Consider the following 23,896-nt stretch of genomic DNA (forward strand, 5'->3'; position numbering starts at 1 on the left):
CTATTTGTAAATCAAAAATGGATTCTTATAAAGGAAGAATTAGGGGCACCTGGGTGGCTCAGTCGGTTAAGCGTCCGACTTCAGCTCAGGTCACGATCTCACGTCTGTGAGTTTGAGCCCCACGTCGGGCTCTGGGCTGATGGCTCAGAGCCTGGAGCCTGCTTCCGGTTCTGTCTCCCTCTCTCTCTGCCCCTCCCCCGTTCATGCTCTGTCTCTCTGTTTCAAAAATAAATAAACGTTAAAAAAAAATTCTAAAAAAATAAAGGAAGAATTAGAAGACAGGAAGATATGATTAGAACAAAGTGTACCTCATAGGTTGGGACTCCATTTATATACAGACTCCTGGCAAAAAAACGTCACTAGTGTTTCTTCCAGAACACACTTCCTATACGTAGGAAGTGTCTAAGTCAAAAAAGACAAAAAGAATCTTGGAGGTTATAAGCAGCAGAAAAATATGATAACATGATATAGTCAAGACCATCATTGCTCTAGATATTGTAGAAAACCTATTTGGCGTAATTAGTCCTAAGGATCCTCAAAAGGAGAATATGCACAACCAATAAAAGAGATTTATTGGTAACAGATTTTGAAAATGTCTTTTACTAGTAGACTCACATCAAACTATTAATAGATTGGCACTGCTGACAAAACATACAGGGTGTTTCTTTCATGTAAATACACATTTCACATGCTCACAAATAAAAGAAAACAAAACAAAAACCAAAAGGAAATTTTCACACTTAAAGCTTCTGGTCATTATTTCAACACACTAATTATAGCCAGATATAGCAAGCACTTTTTTTTAAATCTTATAAAGAGAATGTTAAGGAATGTCCATTGTTTTACCATCTTTTTTTTTATCAACTATTATTTATAGCTACTAAGGTGTTTACTTAGACAGGAATCTATTTTTTTAATAACATTTATTTATTATTGAGAGACAGAGAGAGACAGAGCATGAGCATGGGAGGGGCAGAGAGAAGGAGAGACACAGAATCCAAAGCAGGCTCCAGGCTCCAAGCTGTCAGCACAGAGCCCATCGCGGGGCTTGAACTCACAAACTGTGAGATTATGACCTGAACTGAAGTCAGACACTCAACCGACTGAGCCGCCCAGGCACCCCAGGAATCTATTTTTTTAATGTTTATTTTATTTTTGAGAGAGAGAGCGAGCGGGGAGGGGCAGAGAGAGAAGGAGACACAAAATCCAAAGCAGGCTCCAGGCTCTGAGTTATCAGCACAGAGCCTGACGCAGGTTTTGAATCCACGAACTATTAGCTCATGACGTGAGCCGAAGTTGGATGCTCAACCAAATGAGCCACCCAGGTGCCCCAGGAATCTATTTTTAATGTTTTACTTAAGAGAGAGGGGGAGGGCCAGAAAAAGAGGGGGACAGGGAATCTGAAGCAGGTTCCAGGCTCTGTGCTGACAGCAGCGAGCCTGATGTGGGGCTCACATTCATGAACCATGAGATCATGATCTGAGCCAAAGTCAGACGCTCAACTGAGCCACTTAGGCGGCCCTACAGGAATCTATTTTTTTTTTTAATTTTTTTTTCAACATTTATTTATTTTCGGGACAGAGAGAGACAGAGCATGAACGGGGGAGGGGCAGAGAGAGAGGGAGACACAGAATCGGAAACAGGCTCCAGGCTCTGAGCCATCAGCCCAGAGCCCGATGCGGGGCTCGAACTCACAGACCGCGAGATCGTGACCTGGCTGAAGTCGGATGCTTAACCGACTGCGCCACCCAGGCGCCCCAGGAATCTATTTTTTATGACAAATTCAACTTGCCATTTTCCATCTTCTAAAGATAAAAATATGCATAGACATTGGAATACTAAGGAGAGTTGGCAATGAGGGAGAAAGGGTCCAGGGAGAGGTTGACAGCTCTGACTCCATCTTGCAACTTCCGCCTATTGTAGAGTTCTTGGAAGAGCAGCTATTTCCTGTATGCATGATAAACATCTTGAGGTTCAGATATCTAGAAAGTTTCCTGACCTGTCCCACAATATTGAACAAAAGAGGTCAACTAATCACTGAGCAATCTGAAATTTCTCCATCACTGCAGTTTTAAGCTCTAAAAACACCACCTTCCCTTGATCTCTTCAGATAGGCACACCAACTGTGTTGGGTTGTCCTTTTGCAAACCTAAATAAAGATTTGTCTCCTTTTTCCTTGCTCATAGGTTCATTCCTGAAGTTCTTTAACAATGGGCGATGCGGATGGGATGTGAAGTAACCTCCTAGGTACTTCCTATGAACCTCTGGACCTGCCAAAGTATACATGGAAGCCCCTTGTTGCTTCTCTTCCTGTGGCTTCTATAATCCCAGGAGGTGATTAAGGTACAGTCTTCTCACATCTCCAACCTTGGAAGAGGTCAGGAGACTTTTCTTTCAGGAAATTTCCTCACTTCAGAACTGCTAACAATTCATGCAGGGATTATTCCAATATAAAATGGGTACCAATCTTTCAGAAAGAGCTCTTGCTGATCTGCTGTCATCTAGCCCCCCCCGCTGGTTTTATGTATAAAAACCACAGCCCAGGGAGCTGTACATTTGTCTCAACCTGGGTTCAAATTACTGAAGATGGTTTAAAACTTCACTGGCCTCGTTGGGGCACCTTTGCTGTCCCTAAACTGGTATATGTAAGAGCAGAACTCTAGAGGCAAAACCATCCTACTTCACAACATCAATAGGAAGTCTATTTTAATTGGTACTCAGAAGCTTCTAAATGAACCAATGATTTCATCATAGCCTCTTTAAAGTCAAAGTCGAAGTTATTGGCCCTAGTTCTGATAATCGGGTACTTTCTTTCACCCCCCCTGGTCCAAAACAGAACTTCTAAATCTTTCAAAATTTCCTACCCCCACCCCAAAATTCAGAACAGTTTACTTGATAACTAATATTGACTATCAGTGTCTACAATCTAGGTTCTCCTGACCTTTACCAACTAGTATGCATGCTTGTTGGACCTACACAGGCCCAAGAATAGATGGATAAATCTGGATGGGAAGATTCCCTATGGGATTTTAAACATCCTTATAATGAAACCCTAGAAAAACCTTCTAAAATAGCTGCAAGTTAAAAAAAAAATAGCTGCAAATTTAATCAAAGTGATTCCCTATATGTGGCCACTTCCAACAAATTAGAAGACAATACAAAAAACTACTCAAAAAAAGGAAGAACCTGTTTCAGAGCTTTTTGATAATTCAAAACAAAATTTGTCTGATTCTGGAATCCCTAGATTGGATAAAAGAGCAACCAAGTTGTTAAATTCAATGTTTCCAGAGGGCCTCTTTGATTCAGTCTCAACTCTGGTCAAATAAAATGACGCCAACTCGCAGACCAAAACTCCTTTACCCTTGCAACCACTGCTAAAAGAGTGGCAAAAGCTGTCAAAGGAGAAAAAGAAAGATGAGTGAATAGACTTTTGAGCTGTCAAAAACAAATGATGAAGTTTATGGCTTTACAAATAGCAAACCCCAAATCCATGCCACAAGTTAAAACATCCAGCTCAACTGATACAACCCTTTTTCGTTTGCAAGACACCTAGACATTTCAACAAGGAAAGCCTGAAATACAAAAGATTCCTCCAATAGAATCCACAAATCTCAAACACAATTCTCTTATCAGATTAGGGATGCTCTGAGGACAAAGGGGATTTTTCCCTTTCTCCTAGCAAACACCACAGGAGAAATTCCTATAATGATTCAAAATGAAGACCATTTCATTCTCATAGACTCTGGAATAATTTAGTCAGTCTTCAATCCCTTTCTATTTTCCAATCCCCTTCCTTGGAGTAGAAAAGTATTTACCATGATCGGGGTGACTAATCAGCCACAAAAAGGAAAAAGGAAATATTTTTAGATCTGCCGCCTCAATCTTCAGAATTCCTAATTCTACCTATCTGCCAAATACTACTCTTCCGTCAGTCCACTGCCCTCCCATTCCTAAAGGTACCTGATCAGTTATGGGCAACTTCCTCTACCAATATAGGACACATAATTTCAGCTTCCCCAATAACCATTCAAATTGATCCACCAAAGCCCTTATCTAATATTAAGCAGTACTTGTCAAGCCTTATGGCCATTAAAGGAATAACTCATATTATTCAAGACCTTATCAACCAAGGACTGGTCATGCCCAGTACGAAATCTTGCAATACTCCCATTTTTTCAGTTAAAAATCCCATAATAGAGGATGGAATTTTGTTCAGGACCTTAGGGCAGTTAACACTACAACCCATCACCCTACTGTTCCTGACCTCTCCACTCTCCTTTCTAATATACCCAGTAAAACAACTACTTTTTCTGTTATTGACCTATGCAGTGCTCTTTTCAACATCCTCATGGACCCCCAAAGTCATTATCCTTTTGCTTTTACATGGAACAATCAACAATACACTTGCACAGCCCTACCCCAGGGACATATCAAAAGCCCTATTTCTCTCAAATCCTCCATGCTGACTTGAAAGATTTGATTTCCCTGGGAAATCTGTACTATTACAATATATAAACAATTTTATAGCCCCCCCCACCCTAAAGGCCTCTCTCATTGACATGAAGTATCTTCTCCAACAATTAGCCAACAAAGGACACAAAGTATCTACAGATAAATTACAATTCTGCTCTGTCTCTGTCAAATTCCTAGTCCACCTTTTAACACCGGTTGGGCTAAAAATAAAACCAGACAGAATTACTACCATCACACGATTCCCTCAACCCCAGACTAAAAGACAATAAATGAGGTTTCCTGGGTCTTACTGGATCCTATCACCTTTGGATTCCTAATATTTCCTCATATGATCTCCTGACTGCAACCCTCTAGACCCTAACCCATGGCCTCAAGAGACCTGTGATGCCTTCATACCTTTAAAAAAACAGCTCATCTCTTCCCCAACTCTAGGATACGCTAATTACCAACGGGCCCTTCCTTTTTGTCCATGAACTTTCTGGTAATACCTTGGGAATCCTAACCCAAAGGTATGGAGGCCAACAATGCCCCACAGACTTTACAGGGTATTACAGACTTTAATCAGGCCCTTTGGCCAAATGATCACCTCCCTGCCTCCATGCCCTAGCAGCCACCTTAATACTCCTTACTGCCACCAAACAAACAAACAAACAAACAAAAAACAACCATACTAAATTCTCCCCTATAGATATTAGTCCTACATACAGTTAAAACTCTCTTAGGGGAACCTGAGTGGCTCAGTCAGTGAAGTGTTCTACTCTTGACAATATCCACTAAGGTCATGATCTAGTGGTCATGAAATCAAGCCCTGTGTCAGGTCCATGCTGAGAGCAGAGCCTGCTTAGCATTCTCTCTTTCCCTCTCCCTCTGCCCCTCCCACCCCTCCCTCAAAATAAATAATAAAAAAAAATAAACATTTGGAAAAAAAAAAAAACCTCTTAGATTCCCACCACACCAAACATCAATCCGCCAGTCCATCTATCCTTTCCAATCATTCCACACTCTTGTCCTCTTCTCAATCTGCTACCTGACTTCCCTTACCCCTCAAAGATTCAACTGAATTCAGTTGCATCCTTGTAACTGACTCATTACTTACTACTCAATTAGACCTTCATAAATCTCCCCTACCAAATCCACACTTTACTTGGTTTATTGATGGATCTTACATTAAAAATGGTCAAGGAAAATACAGTGCAGGATACTCTGTAGTATCCACTGAAAAAAAGATCAAAGCAGGCTCCTTGCCCCAGGCTCATTAGGCCCAATAAGCTAAATTACATGCTCTAACAAGAGTATGCCAATTGGCAATAAATAAAGCTCTCACTGTCTACGGAGCAGATATGTTTTTGGGGTTGCCCATGATTTTGGTATGCTCCAGAAACAGTGAGAGTTTCTAACATCCTCTGGCCAATCCATAAAAACAAAACTTATATATGAAAACTGCCTTGACACCATTCTCTTTCCCTTTTAGGCTTAGCTATTATAAAAATTCAAGCTCATTCCAACCTTGATATCCCTGAAGCCAAGGGCAATCATGCTAACCAGGCTGCCAAAAATGTGGGGCTTCAAACTTCTGATTTGCAAACAACCATCTGTATGACCTTCATTCCCTTAACCCAAATTACTTAAAACAAACTCAACAAAACATGACTGAAGATGTAAAGGAGAAATGGATGAAACAAGGCTCCTATGAGAACTTCTCCAAGACAACCTTTGGGTGGGACCAAATAACAAACCTGAACTACCAAAAAGAGCCCAAAGAGCTCCTTTAAAAATTTATCCAAGATATGGCACATTAGGGCACAAGTAAGATTGTCCAGTGGGCACAACAGCAGTATCGGAAACCATCTCCAACTGTTGCCCAACAAATATTTCAAAAATTTTCCCCTTGCACAATCCTGCAGAACCATATCATGCTGCTTTAGGTCAATTCTCAGTGGGCCATTTGACATCTTGCAAATTGATTTCATCCAGCTTTTCCCATTTACCAAATATAAATATGTATTGGTAATGATCTGTAAGTTTTCTCACTGGACCAAGGCATTTCTTTGTAGGCAGGCAACAGCTAAAGCAGTGGCCAAAAACCTATTAGAAAAAAAATCATTCCCAATTGGGGTATTTCTTGACAGCTACATAGTGATCAAGTAACCCATTTTACTGGTCAAATTGTCCAAGAGATCTGCAAAATCGGTTTTTTTGTTTGTTTGTTTTTTAAGATCTGCAAAATCTAATCCATCTTTCAACATTTTCATTGCATCTACCATCCTCAACCCTCAGGATTAATTGAACAAACTAATGGCATAATCAAAACTCAATTGGCCAGGGACATCTGGGAGGCTCAGTTGGTTGAGTGTCCTACTTCACCTCAGGTCATGATCTCGCAGTTCCTGGGTTTGAGCCCTGCATCAGGCTCTGTGCTGACAGCTCACAGCTGCTTCAGGTTCTGTGTCTCCCTCTCTCTCTGCTCCAACCCCAGTTGTTCTCTCTCTCTCTCTCTCTCTCTCTCTCTCTCTCTCTAAGAATAAATAAACATTTGAAAAAAAAAAACCCTGGTCCCAAACCCTGCCTCTTGTCCTTTTATCTAAAATCTAGCCATACTGGAAAAGCTCAGTTGTCTCCATTCCAAATCATCACTAGGCATCCTATGAACCTAATCAAGGGTCACTTGCCCTCCACTTTGTTACAAGGAGAAATTCTCCAGTACTGTGACAGACTTCTGCAGAATACATAAGAAAAGGCCAAACTTGTTAAAGATTCATTTTACAGAATGTTCCTGGGAGATGAAGAAAATACCCATGACCTTAAGCCTGGAGATCCAGTATACTTGAAGAGACATCAACTTAAAGATTCTTTACCGCCAAAATAGGACCTTATTAGGTATTGCTAACCAACTCGTGTGCAACAAAGCTACCAGGGCCCAACTCATGGATTCACATTTCTCATTTAAAAAGGACTCCAGGGGCGCCTGGGTGGCGCAGTCGGTTAAGCATCCGACTTCAGCCAGGTCACGATCTCGCGGTCCGTGAGTTCGAGCCCCGCGTCAGGCTCTGGGCTGATGGCTCAGAGCCTGGAGCCTGTTTCCGATTCTGTGTCTCGCTCTCTCTCTGCCCCTCCCCCGTTCATGCTCTGTCTCTCTCTGTCCCAAAAAATAAAAATAAACGTTGAAAAAAAAAAATTTAAAAAGGACTCCAGATCCTGAAAACAACTGGTGAGCCACTCCCCTTTCAGAAGATATCCCAAGACCCAGAACTGAAACAGACAATATCCAAAGAAATAACTGAGACCCAAGATCCAGCACCAACCCAGAACTCTACTTTTACTTTAGTTCTTATTTTTTCACCTTTTGTCTCATTTTCATCACTGTTCTATTGCCCCCTCCCAAGACTGGCTTGAAGTTTTATGACCCTTCGCTCTTCCTGTGGTTTGAGTTCTTAAATGGAGACTTCCTTAATGACCCTCAGGCTTTAATAAGACTTAGTCCTATAGTCCCTACCCTTTGTTCTCAACTCCTATACAAATTCAAGAAGAAAAACCAGTTAACAATAGCCGTATTACTATGTTCTATCAAAGAGAGAACCCCTGTGATTGGAATACTAATATCATTGTTAAGCCTTCCCAAACATAGCCCATGTCCCAAACATACCCCCTAAAAATTGTTGGGTATGTTATTATAACCCACACAACACTCCAACCAAATACAAAAATACTCTCTATTAACTCCCCTTGGTTCAAGAAGATTGTCCCACAGATAACGATCATTAAGATCATGCACAACACCTCTAGTCAAATATAATTGTTCCCCCTCACTCTCTCAAAGGTACCCTAACCCCATTTGCTTTAACCTCCTTTCCTTGTTTTGACATTACTCCTGTCCACAATTTCACTTCTTAAATAAGATATGTCCATCTGGGACCTAGTCTGGTTTCTACAGATGTAAATCTCACTTTTGCAGTCACTGATCACTATAATCTATCAAGCTACAACCATATTTTATCCACGTCCCCTAATGCTACTCCCCTCCACCAGGTCATCGCAGAACAAAAGACAAATGATGAAACTTGCTATCAATACTTGGGTCCAGTGATTTCCCAGGGAATGACATATAGAAAGTCTCATCAGTGGAATATGTGTAAGAGGTTTTGCTATAACGAAACTAATCCCAAATTCTATCCTTACTGTGATCTCCACTAACCTTATGTTGCAGGACCCCTATCTTCCTTCTGTGCCAATTTTTCCTTCCCCATTATCAAAAGCACCACTCTGAACAATAAAACATGAGCAACTGAATCTTGGTGTGGTTCTGAAGGGTGTATTTTTATCTGTGGCAGCCCTCTTAATTATCTGTCCTTATATGGGAAACCCTTATGGAAGAACTAACCAAGCCTTAGCCTTCAAAAGCATTAACAATACCTGGGTCACTGGACACTGTACTCTAGGATTCATATAACCCAATCTGTCTACCCTACCCACAACCCTACCCCTAATAGAACCCAAAAGGCTTAAGGTACAATAGTTGTTGGATTTGTTCTGGCTATAGGTATGCTGGCCCCCTGGGGAGGATTTTCTTATCACAAACCCACCCAATGTAATCTCACAAATGTTCTATAGGAATTATCCCATGAAACTGGTTCAGCCCTACTAAATTTACAATGATCCTGGGACTCTCTTGCTTCAGTAGTCCTACACAATCAAATAGCACTTAACTACTGGTTGGTAGAACAAGGAGGTGTCTGTGGTGTTGCTAATATCTCTTGTTACTCCTGGGTAAATACTTTGTTCAACATGGAATTAGAAATTAAAAAAAAAAAAAATTCACACAGGGCTCTTGGCTTCACGATATCAACAAACCCACCTCCAACAAATTAAAAGCTACCTACCATCATTCAATCGCTTTAGTTGGTTGCCTAACAAAATAGGAAATATCTTTAAACCTGGACTACAATACTGAATGAGACTATTAATGTTTGGATTAAATATCTGGTTGCTATATAAAATATGTTTTGTTTGTTTCCAGAAGTGCCTCTCTTCTCCTCTTCCACTCCCAAGCTAATTATGATGACTTAAGCTTCTGTGTATACTGCTCCAATGTATATCCCTATGCCCCCTATGAAGGACTGGATAGAACCAAGCAGACAAGCACTTGGGCAACAAGGAACTCTACCATAATGAGTTTCCCCCACCATAATTGACCATGGTGATGTTTCATACACTAGTGATCAAAAAGGGGAAATGAAGAGGAAAAGGGGTGAAGGAATAGTTGACAACTCTGAGTCCATCTTGCAACTGTCACCAGTTGGAGGTCACAGAACAGTCACTTACTAGAATCAGGATAATCATTTTGAGGTTTAGACACCTAGAAAACGTCCCCCCAACCCACAATACTGAGCAAAAGAGGCCAACCAATCACTGAGCAAATGATACCAACTGAAATTTCTCCCTCATTGTGGTTTGAAGCTTTAAAAACACCACCTCCTCTCATCCTTTTTGGACAAGCACACCAGTTGAGTTTGGCTGTCCTTCTGGTTTGTAAAGCTAAATAAAGATCCATCTCCTTTCTCCTTATTCACGGGCTCACTCTTGAAGGTTTTAACAGCAAACATTTTTTTTCTACTTTAGTACACTTTCCTTTAACTTTATGGAAACAACCACCACAGCTTCTGAGTCTGTGCAGCCAGGTGGCACATTGCAAGATGTCCATATATAGCACTGGTTCTCCACTTAAGCAAGTATAGTTTTTGGTTGTTGTTTGTTTGTTTGCTTAACTAAGAGCAAAAAGGTCAAGCTCTCTGTTTTTTGGTCAACTATCTTTGTTCCTTTGGCCTCCTCATCCGTTTCCTCTGCCTCATGGCATTCTATTCATGAACTGGTGTTAGGAAAAAAAAGACTGCCAAATCATAATTAGGAAGAGGTTTACAAGTGTGTTGTCTCTGGCTGCTGTTATTTGTCATGAAGTTACTAAACACATTCAAACTTACCTCTCACCATTTTTGTATGTTATAAATGTAAGTAATAGCAAATAAATTACACTATGTGGACATTTTAGATGGTATGGTAATGAATGATTGTATTCTATCTCTGGGGATGCTTGTCCCTAAAAAAACAGGGACAACTAGGCTAAAAATAGGAACAAAATGGAAAAAATAACCCTCCCCATTCACTAGGGCATAAGAATCCATAATATATTACCAACACAGACCCTGTTTGGACTCTGAAACATTTCAAGAAAGGTTGCAAGAACATTTTTTTTTTTCTGAAATGTATTCTTGCCTGGAAGTGTAGGGAGCAACTAAGTAACTATTCACCGTTCATTTCTGCATTATGATTTTATGACAAGATACATTCTTTAATATTCTGGAGCTCAAATATACACTTACAACAAGCCCTTAAGCTTTCCTTCTATCTCAAAAATAATAAAAAGTGCACATAAAAAGTCCCATATGTTAGGCAAGTGAAAATACTCTCTGAAAGTACATATAATAGCTTTATCTGCAACTACTATTAACACAATGAAATTTTTTTCTCTTGGTCAAAGGAAAGTTACAGTTTTCCCCCAAAGTAATAGCTCTTTGTGTTTATCTCCTGAAGTCTGTAACACAAGTGCAAAAAGACTGCCATCAGACTATATTAAAATTGATCATTTCAGTTGCCTGTTACCTAGTGGTAGAACTTGCTAGACACAATGGAAGAAATGTTTAAGCAAGGAAACAATTTCAGAGAATGACTTACCCTCCTTTAATATAGTCAAGGAATGAAACTTCTGTTTCTACCAAAAAAGAGAGTAAGGTTACCTGAAAAAGAAAAGGGAAGAAACAAGGCAGAAATTACCTGCTGGTACTAACTGAAACCTAAATGGACTTTATTCTAACTATTAGAGAGGAACTCATATTTTATATTAGAGAGGAACATTACATTTTGAAAACCAATAATGATATTATTCTTTATTAAAATCCATTAGGACTGACTGCTCTTATGTTTAAAATTTAGCAGAAGGGAAAGGGTCAAAAAAATTAACTAAGTCCTTCCCATGAGCAGTTTAGTTCCTTTGAAGAATAGCATGAAAATTATTTACAATGACACGGTGTTACTTCCCATTTTAGATAAAATGGGAAAGATTAAAGGAGTTGAAACATAGTTAAAACTAAAAAATCAGAATCAGTGAGTTAAACCTTATGAGAGGAAAAGTGTGCTTTTGTCATGTTCCTGTAATGGGGCTAATATTTTAAGTGTCTTGCAGTATACATCTTTAAAAGGAAACTTGAAGAGAACTTAGATTTTGCTTCTCCTAAGAAAACTTAATCTGATGATAAAATCTTCAGTATATTATAATAGAAATATCACAGACGTGAAAAGTACAGCAGAGGTAATATAGTCAATAACACTGTAATAAGGTTGTATGGTGAAATCCAGTGACTGCACTTATTGTGGTGAGCATGGAATAATGGTCAGAATTGTTGCATCAATCACTTGGCATGATAACATTGTGTGTTAATAATACTCCAGTGGGGGAAAAAAGGCACACTTGAATTCTCCAAAAAGAAGGAATAGGATGATTTTAAGATTTTTTCACAGTCTTAAGATACTTTCATCAACACCTTCCTGTCCCGGTTTAGACCTGCATTCTACAAGGTGCAAATCTTAACACACTATAAGCAAGTACTTTCATGTGCCATGAGTCTTAATAGTTAAGTGTAGCCTGTAAAGAGTATAGTCATTCTTACTAACACACTTTTTCACACCGACTTGATTCTCTCTAGTGTGATTCCACTCAATGAAGATTTCATAACAAAACTTCAGCTTCCCACAGAGGCCACAGAATCCTGAGGACAACCTGCAGGAAGCTGGGTCACTACTTTTTATAAGGTATTCTCCATTACAACCATTCCCACGGCAAGTTCATTTTTCTATTATACACCTTCATATTAAAATCCTAGGTTAAATTGAAAAAAACACAAACAAAAAACAAAAACGCCCATTCCCGAGGGTATAAGAATCCATAATACATTACCAAGACAGGCCCTGTCTGGGTTTTGGGAAATTTCAAGAGTTTAGTCTTTAGTAGTATTCAATGTAAATGTTACACTTTTTTTTTTTTTTACTCATTTATTTGGCTCTTTAGTGAATAACATAAAATTTGACTTACTGTTCCCGAATTAGTATATTTTTTCTTTTTTCCTTTCTTTTTGGGATTCACCACCTTGAAAGCAGATAATTACAATGTGTTAGGATTTATACATAACATACATAGGATTTATACAAAATACATAAAAAATGTGTAGTTCAAACTGCTGTCTTCACTGCTGATGCATTTATTCATTTACAAATGCCTTTACTATGATTCCTGTACAGTCCTTAGGCCAAAATTTCTCTATAAAATTTACTCATGACTGTTTTCTTTAAAAAAAATTTCTTTTTCAGTAATATTCTTCTCAATCACTTTATGCATTGATTACCCTTATCCATCTGTATCTTCTTGATGCAGGAGAGACCTTTAACATCCTAGGTCCTAAATAATAATAATTATGTATAGCAAAGAAGAGTATATTCAGGAGACGTAAATTTGTCATTAGGTAAAGAACACTAACATAGCAAATCACCCGGCTGTGTGCATATATGAGGGCTCTGTTACTCTTTTGCTGTCAGTGGTAGTAATTTCCACCAGACATCCAGGCTCTGTGATGATTGGTAAAGGTCTGGTTGTGGACCTAAGATTTAATTTTTTGACCATTTATTCCATGAGGAAAATATTCTTGCACTCCTATATTATATAAGACACCAAAGAACATAGGGAATATGAAGATGAGTAAAATCTGTTGATCTAATAGGATAAAAAAACACATAAGTGCTTTAAGAGAAGATCCTTCAGCACATCCCAATCCAAAATACACAGGAAACATTTGACAGGTAAAGAAAGTTAAAATAATTTATGAATAAGTACTATTTGAACTAAACTTTATCAATTTAAACTAAGGCTACAATAAAAAAGGAAAGACACAACATTTGAGAAAGAGGAAAAAGCAATCGGCCCAGGTTGGCTGGAGCAGAGTGCAAATACATGTTATTGAAATGAAGCTGAAGGCCTGCAGGTACATGAAGGCTGCAGGAGACACTCCTGTCTGCATGCATGGAGATCCTGAAAGCTCTTTGCAAGCTTAGAGATCCCAAAAGGGCTCTATACATTGCTCCAGCCCCTTCACAGCTGCAGTCCACCAACAGTCCTATGGGGCCAGGGTCCCAGTAAGAAACAATCCTGTCTGCAATTGTCCAGACCTTGAAAGGGCCCAATACTTAGTTTCAGCTCCTTCCAGCTATAGTTTGTGAGCAGTATTGCTGACACAAGGACCCACCAGGGGACACTCACATGTCTGTACCTCAGGAGATCATGAAATATCCTTATATTTATTAGGCCTCAGCCCCTCTGATCTTGATCAGGAAGCCCACCCAGGAACCTGGTGGGAGACATGCCCATCTGTACCTCCAAAGCCAGGTCTACAGACCAAAGTCTCGGCTATGGTACCTGAAACAGCTTCTTAGGCATGGTCCACAGCCAGTTCTGCTTAGACACCCATCAGGTGATCAGACACGAGTTCTCAAAAGGTGCTGGCCGGAGCCACACACATCCTCACACTTAGTAATAGGCCAACTGACTGAGGACCCTACTGTATACCCTGAGGAGGAACACTGGTTCAGTGCCAGCCTACTGAATAAAGTACTAGAGCCAGTCTCATCCACTCAGGGATGAGATAGAATCCATGCCCATTCAAGACTCTGATCAAAGCACCCCCAACCATAGATACTAGTGCAGACCTAACAGCCTCAAAAGCGGCTCCAACCCAGCATGACTACAGTTCTGGAGGTAATCCCATCAGCTCAGGAACTGACAAGAGGTCTTTATCTGCCAAAACCAGTCTGGAAAGCTGTAGGGGGGTTTTAAAAGCTTGGGTTTTGCTGGAGATATAGAAGCCCAAGGATAGGTGGAGAAAACAGGGATCGGTAAGTACCACCTGTCTTCTATTATTTTCATTGCCTATATGGAGCCTTAATATTCCGTCACTGGAAGACGCAGATAGAAAAATTGATGCTTACCCCATCTTTGCTCTTGCCTGGGAAGTTTGCTCTATAATATCTCATGCTCTACTAAGTAAAATACCATACAGTATATAGCACTTAACAAAATACACCAGGGGTGCCTGAGTGGCTCAGTTGGTTAAGCATCCAACTTCGGTTCAGGTTATGATTTCACGGTTCGTGAGTTCAAGCCCCACACTGGGCTCTTTGCTGACAGCTCAGAGCCTGGAGCCTGCTGCAGATTCTGTGTCTCCCTCTCTCTCTGCTCCTTCCCCGCTTAGGTTCTGTCTCTCTCTCTTAAAAATAAACATTATAAAAATGTTTTTAAATAAAAAACCATATTTCATGTGTTAGTCTCCCTTACACACTGAAATTTTTAATCATCTCTGTATCTCTGAAATTTTTAACCATCTTAACAGAGAATGTGGAATATAAAAGCCATGCGATAAACATTTTTACAAGTGAATGAATGAATAAGTGAATGAATAAAATGCTACTGCCATAGAAGAAGGAAAGTGCTCCACTCCTAACTTAAAAGAGGGTACAATTTTAGTGTCAATCTGGCAGGGAGAGTTACGATTATTGACTAATACTAAAATATTCTCCTTTCCTATTGATGTTTGTTAAATAAAAAAAATTATAGAGAATGTACAGGTAGCTTAGCTCAGGTATTAACAGTGCCAAAACACACCATGTGCTCAAAACATATCTGGTAGCTAGCTGGCAAGGTAGGTTTAAGGCAGAAACAACTACTGTGCTTGCCTTAATAACCTGGATTTCTTTCATGACTGAATCAAGCTTTGTCATTCCTTTCAGTCTTCAACTAAACAACAGGGAAGTCGCTCAATCTTATAACACCATGTTGACATAATGAAAACGCCTATTTTTCTCTTTTTATTAAAAAAGGTTTGGGGGAGGAGGTTGGTAGGAAGGCAAAACACAAAGGGTGAGGCTTATGAAAAAATGAACTTGTATTTATATTGAAGTTTTAAAAATAATAAAAAGCTTCATTGGCAAGAATGTTTAAATTTCTCAAAACAGAGTTAAAAGATCATGGAACTTTAAGAGAAATAATATCATTCAGTCTCCAAAACAAGTCTGTTTAATAAGCTTAAAGATTCTTACGTATATTGGTACTTACTTAACCTTTGCCAATTATCCTTCACAAAATCTATACTTTCAGAGCATAAATTTACTTATTCCAGAGGAAAATAATAGAATAGAATTCCCCTTACCTCATATACATTGAATTGTGATTGTCCTCTAGAAAGTTCCCTATAGCTTGTTGTAAATTCTCCAATGAAATCATGACTAAAATTAAGGGCAAAATATATAGTATTAGCTTTCATACATTTGCCAATTATACCTTCAAGCTTTTCACAAACGTACAGTCTAATCATGAAAAAATTACTATGAGCATAATTTAATAACATATTTTAAAAGAGAATCCATACATAACTTCATTGTTCTTTAACCCTGAACTATGTACACTCAAAAATTACATTTTGTTAGTATTCAAATAATATTCAAGTTATCCCAATTTGATTAATATTTATAAAATATTAATTTGAACATTAAGATTTCAAATGGTACTTGTCTTAATAACTCATATCTCAAAGACATTTCATCATCTATACTACCAAAATGATTAATAATTTATTCAAAAAGGATTAAAGCTTAAGACATTCAAAACTTATTATTATTTACATCAATAATCACAAATACAATATACAAAACTCCTAAAACTTAATGACCACGATGTAATAGGACATTATTTTTCAAGGGTATCCCATGCTAACATGGATAATAGTCACCAAATTTCATTTTCAATAATAATGGTTTAAAAGTATACTGTTAATATCAACATGGTTATTCTGAGTTTTTTCATCTTGAAACAATCATCATTGCCTTCTCAGAAAGCAGGCCTTCTACAGGTGTCTTCTCAGTTTAGCTGGGGAGGGATAGGAATTGACTAAGCATACGTGTTAGTTCTCACCATAAAATCTTTGTCAATGTGACTACTGAAGTTTACCTAGCAACAAAAAAAACATGTTATTCATTCGGTAGTTTAGAGGGGACTTGTATTCTGCTACCCTATGTAATCTGAACACACACTGCTAAGAAATGCTGGTTTTCAGTGCAGTGGTGAAATGTAATGCGACAGAGGAAGAAGATAAAGATTACAGGAACTAAAGTGGTAAAACAAACCATAAGGGATGTCACCGTTATTTATATCATAGAATTTAAGCTTGGCCCATTCACTCTGCAAATGCAAGGTGTTCATTATTACCATATATATATAATATATATTATATATATATATTATATATATATATATATATAATATATATATATCCCAAAACCCGAGGTAGGTTTAATGCTTAGTTGTGAATCACTAAAATCCATCAAACCTCCATAGACCTGATGACCAGTGACAACCAACAAATAAGTTGTTATCTAGCCAACCAAATTACTGATTTCTAAAGATGGCATTTGGAAGAGAAAACTAGCTGCCATTAATTTCAGTAGAGTTTTTGCAATAGGAATTGTTTTATAACATTATTTAAAATACAGCTCATTTAGATTCCAGCCTCTCAGTTCTCCCTTATGTCAAAGATCTTACACATACATGATATTATTCTAAATGGGACATCCCTCTTTATAGATGTACCACGCTGACCCCTTCTAGATTTGACTTCCAGAAGCATATCTACACACATGAAAATGTAAAAGGAAAGAGGGTTGGAAACAGTGGTAAGTATATTTGTATGTATGAACCCAATCTCCTAGGAATCACTCATTGAAGTTACACAGGGAAAATTATAAAATAGTACTTTAGTGCTACATATTTCTAATAAGTGGAATAATTTTCTTTGACCTTCAGAGGTGGAAGCTCATAACCTTGGTATCTTTCACTGAGACCTTAAAAATTGAGTTATGGAGATTCTGTTTAGAATCTATCCTCCTCCATTGCTGTGCGTGCTTCAAATATCTTAAGAGTCACGGAGATCGAGGCGCCTGGGTGGCTCAGTCGGTTAAGCATCCGACTTCAGCTCAGGTCATGATCTCACGGTTTGTGGGTTCGAACCCCGCATTGGGATCTGTGCTGATAGTGCAGAGCCTGGAGCCTGCTTCAGATTCTGTGTGTGTGTCTCTCTCTCTGCCCCTCCCCCGCTCATGCTCAGTTTCTCTCTCTCTCAAAAAGTAAATAAACAAAAAAAAAAAAAAAAAGAGTTCCAGAGATAAAACATTCTATTAGAGCACTTCAAGCACAATGCTTTGGTATTGGTAACTGTGGCCAAGCCTTATATAACAGAACTTACCACACTAGTGGTGGGAACTTAACATAGAGGGCTTAAAATAAACTCTGGATCACTTAAGCCCATATGGTAGTTTTCTGACTATGGTAATCCTCATCTGGTTAACTGTTTAAATTCAATATGCAGCTATTACTATTAACACTAAATTCCCACCACTCAACACTAATCGAAAACTTGGTAGAGAGAAGCAATATTTACTGATCTCAAGTAAATACAATTACTCAATCAAGTCTCAAGAACATGTAATACCCATTTGGATAAAGTCCAGTAGAGTGGCAAATCTGGACCTAATTGCAATGGTCAAGTTTATCATATGGCACACATTGATGCACTCCTGTTGAAGTCATTATGGAGCTCTCTCAGAAGCATTTCTCTGATATTTGGTTCTGTTTTGTTTTGGTAAATTTGTTACTCTCTACAGAATTGAATGATGAACAATGGGACTTAATGCTATGAATCTGCACTTTTGTGCTTCCATTTGTGTTTCCTAATCCAAAAGCACCCTGTTTGTTAATAAATGGAGATTTTCCCCTCTGCATTAGTTGTTAGAGGGTTTACACCCAGATGTATGGCCATTTCTTGCAGGATATGTATGCATGATGTGCTGACCTATGCAGGCTTTTCAAATTTCTTACCCTAATTTCCCCCTTTGCTTCAATTTCCTCGCCCAGTTTATAGTTCACCATATGTTACTACATGCATTTCTGTACATTACCTTGGATCCTTTTCAGAGTAAGACAGGACACAAATGGAAGAATGAATAAAATATTTGCTCCTCCCATTCTGAATCTTGTTCAAGATTATCATTTTGAATAAAACACTGAATGTGCATGCCATATAAATGCAATGCTATGATGTGTTGTAGAGGAGAAAATGTATTAAGTGAGTCACAAATTGCATTTCAACCTCCAAGACAACATTTCTGTGAGATAAAGAAAACACATTATTTTATCTATTCAGAGCCAGAGAAATGGATGACCAAGAAGTGAGGATTTGTTGAAAGGTTATCAACATAAAGCATAAAAGCAGGTAGCAGTAAACTTGCCAACCCTAGATATAAGGTGCTTTGTCTCCAGAATACATCCTAAGAATTTGGGTGGATAAGTGGACTCATTCCCAGGTCAATTTCATCATAGATCTCTTGAATACATGGACATTTTTAGTTTCCTTTGTAACTTGTCTTACTTAAAAAATTATTTAGTACGCCATAGATAAATACTCTGAAGAAAGTATTAAATGTAATTTTCACTGATTTGTAATCACCTTTTCCCCTATCATCAACTATTCCAGATTTTACTGAGATAAAAAGAAAAATTTAATTTGCTTTAACATTTTTATCTGCTCATGATTTTCAATACTGTAATATTGAAACAATTATCACTATACAATAAATCACAACCAACAATTTCCTTGTGATTTAATAATACTGCTTTGCTATTTCCTGTTAATTTAATTGCATCTAAAATAATTATTCTATGTTATGTCTTTGCATTTACAAAATAAAGTCTACCTCAGGGCTGCTTATCTGATTTGTGTCTGTTCACCTCTCTAATTTGTTCTCCATTATAAGGGAAGAAATAAAGAGATTTTTAAAGCAAATTGATTATGACTATATAGCTTAGAATTTGAGGAAATAAAGAGATTTTTAAAGCAAATTGATTACAACTATATAGCTAGTAGTCTGCCTCTAAAATCCTTGTTTGAGCTAAGTGATTAAATTGTTAAATAAAATCTGTATATTACAATTATTTCTGTGTTCCATTAAGAGTGGAAAAATGGCAATTGTGTCTACTGACATTTACATTTGAAACCTGTAGGACAGTCCCTACCTAACAAATGTGTCTTTCCCACCACCCCCCCCCTCCCATTTTTGGCACCTTCTTTCCCAGCGTCACCTATACTATGGAGGCTAGCTATTATGTCCTCCAAGAAGCTTTTCCTGCTTCATGCCATTCCCTCTTTGCTTTTAAAGAAGCCAGTATCTCTCTACCGTCACAAACCTGTATTGTATTGTACCTGCTCTTTACATAGCTCCCCTCTCAGTCTCCGTACTTGAAGGTGAGAAAGGTGATAAACTCATCTCCATGTTTTCAGCCTCTACCTCATTGCCTGGTAAATGGGCACTGTTGAAAGTTGGAACTAGATTCAGGTTAATATCACAGTCATGCTGTGATCTTACCTTGCAGGTCACATGAACAGATTTGCCTCAGACTATATTCAGTCTAAAAGACTGGCACAAGTGCCAATCACAGTAACCACCATCACTCTCTCTACCTCCTTAAAACAACTCTGAGAGTAATGAGAACAACTGTTCTTTTCCCCAGAAGTGCACCCACACAATCCCACCAGAGGCAGAGAAAAGAGAAGCAGGCAATATTGCCTTCTGTGGGCATTTCTGGTGATCTTCCTGAAGGCCACCCTGCCTTGGGACAGATAACTGTTATTTTCTTGACTGTCAATAAACTACTTTTGCACATAGTGTATACAAATGGCGTGTATGTACTGAATCCATCTCAGCCCTTTCTCTACCACCATGTGGTCTGGAGTGAGTCAACTTCGGGGTCCTTAAGTCTTCACCGAAAAATGGGAGGCAATGCCTACTTACGGTTTTGAAAACAGACTCAGAAAATTCATTTGATTCTTTTTTTCTGTGAAAAGTGTTTAACTCCTCAAAAAAGACACTACTAAGATACCTTTTTCCAATTATTAAGAATATGATTCCAGACACACATATATATAACTGTAAGAAAGCTTTCATCAAAATAACTTGTGAGGACGTAATAGGCTTATGAACTGATATATGCTGCGTTATATTCTGGAGTTACACACACCTGTGGCTTGTACTATTCCAATGGGATTCCTTTCCTCTGGAGTACATACACTACAGTGTGCCGTGTGCCAGGTGTGTGCTGAAGGAACTCTCACATAAGGATTTGTAAACAAATTGTGTGTTAAAGACAATTGCTCTGGGATGTTGAAAAGATTCCAGCTCAAAAATGGGCATGATCTTTCCCATGGAAACAACAGCCCCGGATGCTACCGTCTCCTCCATTGGTATTTAAACATACTGCCTTCCCATGTTCCTCTATCTTGTCTAATCTGGTCCAGTCCTAGCAAGCATAACAACATTTTTAAAAATAGCTAGAGATTAAGCAGTCACAGAAGTGAGAGACACTTTTAATTGAAGTGTAGTCATGGTGACCCTAATTAAACTCATAGGTTGCAGACATTCTTACTGGTTAAACCTGTATTTGTAGGAGAGCAGCAGTGTTTTTCTAGAGGTGACTGAAACCAAACCACTAACTCCATGATCACAAGTAAACTATGCCCTCAGATTTGTGATTTCTCACAATCAACACTAAAAGTCATCTTTATGAGTCCAATATTGTTATCAGCTGTCCCTGATTTTGCTAATTTTCTTTGCTTTTCTTCTAGTCAAAGCCTTCAAATTTGACAAGACTTTTCAGCATCTAAGAATGTTTTGGTTTTCTGGGGCTTTTTAAACAAGAGAATACCAGCCCCTACTGATTCTTAAAGGAAATAGTTCTATGTGAAAATTTCAACAAAATCAAATCTTTCTTTTCCCTTGTAACTTCCTCAAATCCTGACAGAGAATTTAGTTTACTTTAAAAAAAATCTAGAAATATAACCTTTAAATATTCCCAGATTATGAACTTGTCTATAAATTTGCAGAATTATTATGATTATTAATTGTGCCAGTAAACAAAGATTATAAACATTCTTACAAAAGTAATTTTTTTATTTGTAAAGTCCTGTTTTATTCCCTCCATAGATTACAATAATACTTCTGGGCCTTCAAGAGGAAAACAGGGGTGCCTGGGTGGCTCAGTGGGTTGGGCACTGACTTTGGCTGGGGTCCTGATCTTACAGTTTTTGAATTTGAGGCCCACATCAGGCTCTGTGCTGACAGCTCAGAGCCTGGAGCCTGCTTTGGATTCTGTGTCTCCCTCTCTCTGCCCCTCCCCCGCTCACGCTCTGTCTCTCAAAAATAAATGTAAAAAAAAAGTTAAAAAAAAAGAGGAAAACAGATATAATCATCTCAAATATCAAGAATTCAGCAGGAGAACTAGGCTAATTTTATCAGTCTTATCCATACCAGCTCCTTGATACATTTCTAATACAGACAAAAATTTAAAAAGATATAAATAGCATATATATGTATATATGTAATAAATACTATTGTCATTTTAGGTATAAATTCATATAAAATATTACATAGTAATATATGATATTACATCTACATAATTGTACATTTTAATGTATGTATTATATCTATTATTATTTAATATTTCATTTATTAACTTTATTTTCATTTACTTATTACATCTATACAAAGACTTGGGACAAACAACACGTTTTCAGATAAAGATAATATTTTTGATGTGATTTACATTTATATAGAAAAATGATATATGTCATCATAAAGAAAATGCTCTGTATGATGATTTATCACATTTAAGCTCAAACTGTGTGCCTATATATCTACTCCATTTTTTTAAATACAGGGTATAGACATATTTTCTTATATATATTTATATGTAAGTATTTTTATAATATATATTTATAAATGTATTATTTAAAGTCCAAGTGTATCTATCAGATATAATGCAAATTTCAACTACACATAAAATCTAACTTTAAAAAAAATAATTACCTTTGATTCTTTTCTATTGCCTCTAATAAGCTTAATGCACCAATATATCATCAGAAAATAAAAATTTGCCTCATGAAACAAAGTGAATTGTATATGGCCAAAAATTCTTAATATACAATCACTTTTACCTACCAATAATTTCACAGATGCAATTTAATCCATTGAAAGGTAGGGTGAAGTTTCTTTAGCTAGCCAGGATCTTTGGATATTTTTTTCTAGGATTATATTAATTAAAAAGTTAACTGAGATAAGGTCGGAAGTTAGATTCTCTAATTTTATCAACTTGTAACTATTTTATGTAATCCATGTCACATACTTTATTCTCTATAATTTCAAAGTGATTGAATTCTAGTTTTTACCTTGAACATTAATCTCTAGAAAGGAAGGTCTGTGTGATACACTAACTTGTTTTTGAAATTTAAACTATCAGCCAGTGAGTGATATTTTTTCAGCTGAATGAGAATAATAATAGTATTGTTATAATACGCAAAACAACAACAAAATACCAGGGGGGGCCTGAATGGCTCAGTCCATTTAGCAGCCAACTTCAGCTCAGGTCATGACCTCGTGGCTGGTGGGTTGGAGCCCTGTGTCATGCTCTGTGCTGACAGCTCTGAGACTGGAGCCTACTTCAGATTCTGTGTCTCCCTCTCTCTCTCTCCCCCTCCCTCTCAAAAATAAACATTAAAAAATTTAAAAAAAAAAAGATCACCCCACTTTGGTGAAATTTCACATTTAGAAGTGACTGACTTAGATCTTATTTGACAGCTCACAACTTTTTGATTTGCAAGAATTTCACCACTGGAGATTGTGTGCTATTTTAATATTAATACAAAAGTAATAATCATTTATTGCCATTCAAGATTTATAATACTTTCTTTGAATTCCTACATTATTACCCATTATATTTCTTGAAGTGAAAATTATTTTTTCTTATACTATTTATGGAGAAACAAAGGTTTTAGGCATTTTGAGAGACTTTAATAATTTTATGTGTTTTTGAGGCATGTTACTTTTTAATGGTTTTAACAGTGTGAATATCTTCAAAGTATTAAAATATGGAAATAGAATAACCCACATCATAAAAGTTTTTCCATGTGTGTTAGAAGCTTGAATAAATTAATACATTTTTGAACCAAATGAGGCTCCAGGAGACTATGAAGCAAAATTTCAGAATCACTAAGTTCCCAAGAGATACAAATCTAAAACATTAATCAAAGAATTAAAAGTACTCAGTGAATTGGTGTTTGGGTTGCTTAGATAGGATAATACTTATGTGTAAAAGTTCTTCCTTTTAAATAATAAGCGTAATTAAAAACTTGTCCTTAAAATATAGTATAATATCTGGGAATTTTCTAGTGGA

General features: G+C 37.6%; 1 protein-coding gene and 1 long non-coding RNA gene across 5 annotated transcripts in view; one reads left to right on the forward strand and one right to left on the reverse strand.

The window, feature by feature from the left end:
* The window catches only part of CPNE8 (copine 8), a 285,057-nt gene that overhangs the window by 122,161 nt on the left and 139,000 nt on the right, over nt 1-23,896 (reverse strand). For all 4 annotated transcript variants that reach the window (XM_053226117.1, XM_027035891.2, XM_053226118.1 and 1 more), the window contains 3 exons: nt 15,774-15,849; nt 12,614-12,667; nt 11,200-11,261 (listed from right to left, as the gene is read on the reverse strand). In XM_053226117.1, the coding sequence (XP_053082092.1) occupies nt 11,200-11,261; nt 12,614-12,667; nt 15,774-15,849 (192 nt within the window). The remainder of the gene's footprint in view (nt 1-11,199; nt 11,262-12,613; nt 12,668-15,773; nt 15,850-23,896) is intronic.
* LOC128316379 (uncharacterized) lies at nt 11,981-21,642 on the forward strand. Its single transcript, XR_008300206.1, has 3 exons — nt 11,981-12,099; nt 12,228-12,333; nt 21,294-21,642. It is a non-coding gene; the product is annotated as an uncharacterized LOC128316379 (long non-coding RNA).

Source organism: Acinonyx jubatus, chromosome B4 (assembly GCF_027475565.1).
Source record: "Acinonyx jubatus isolate Ajub_Pintada_27869175 chromosome B4, VMU_Ajub_asm_v1.0, whole genome shotgun sequence".
In the NCBI taxonomy this organism is placed as follows: domain Eukaryota; kingdom Metazoa; phylum Chordata; class Mammalia; order Carnivora; family Felidae; genus Acinonyx; species Acinonyx jubatus.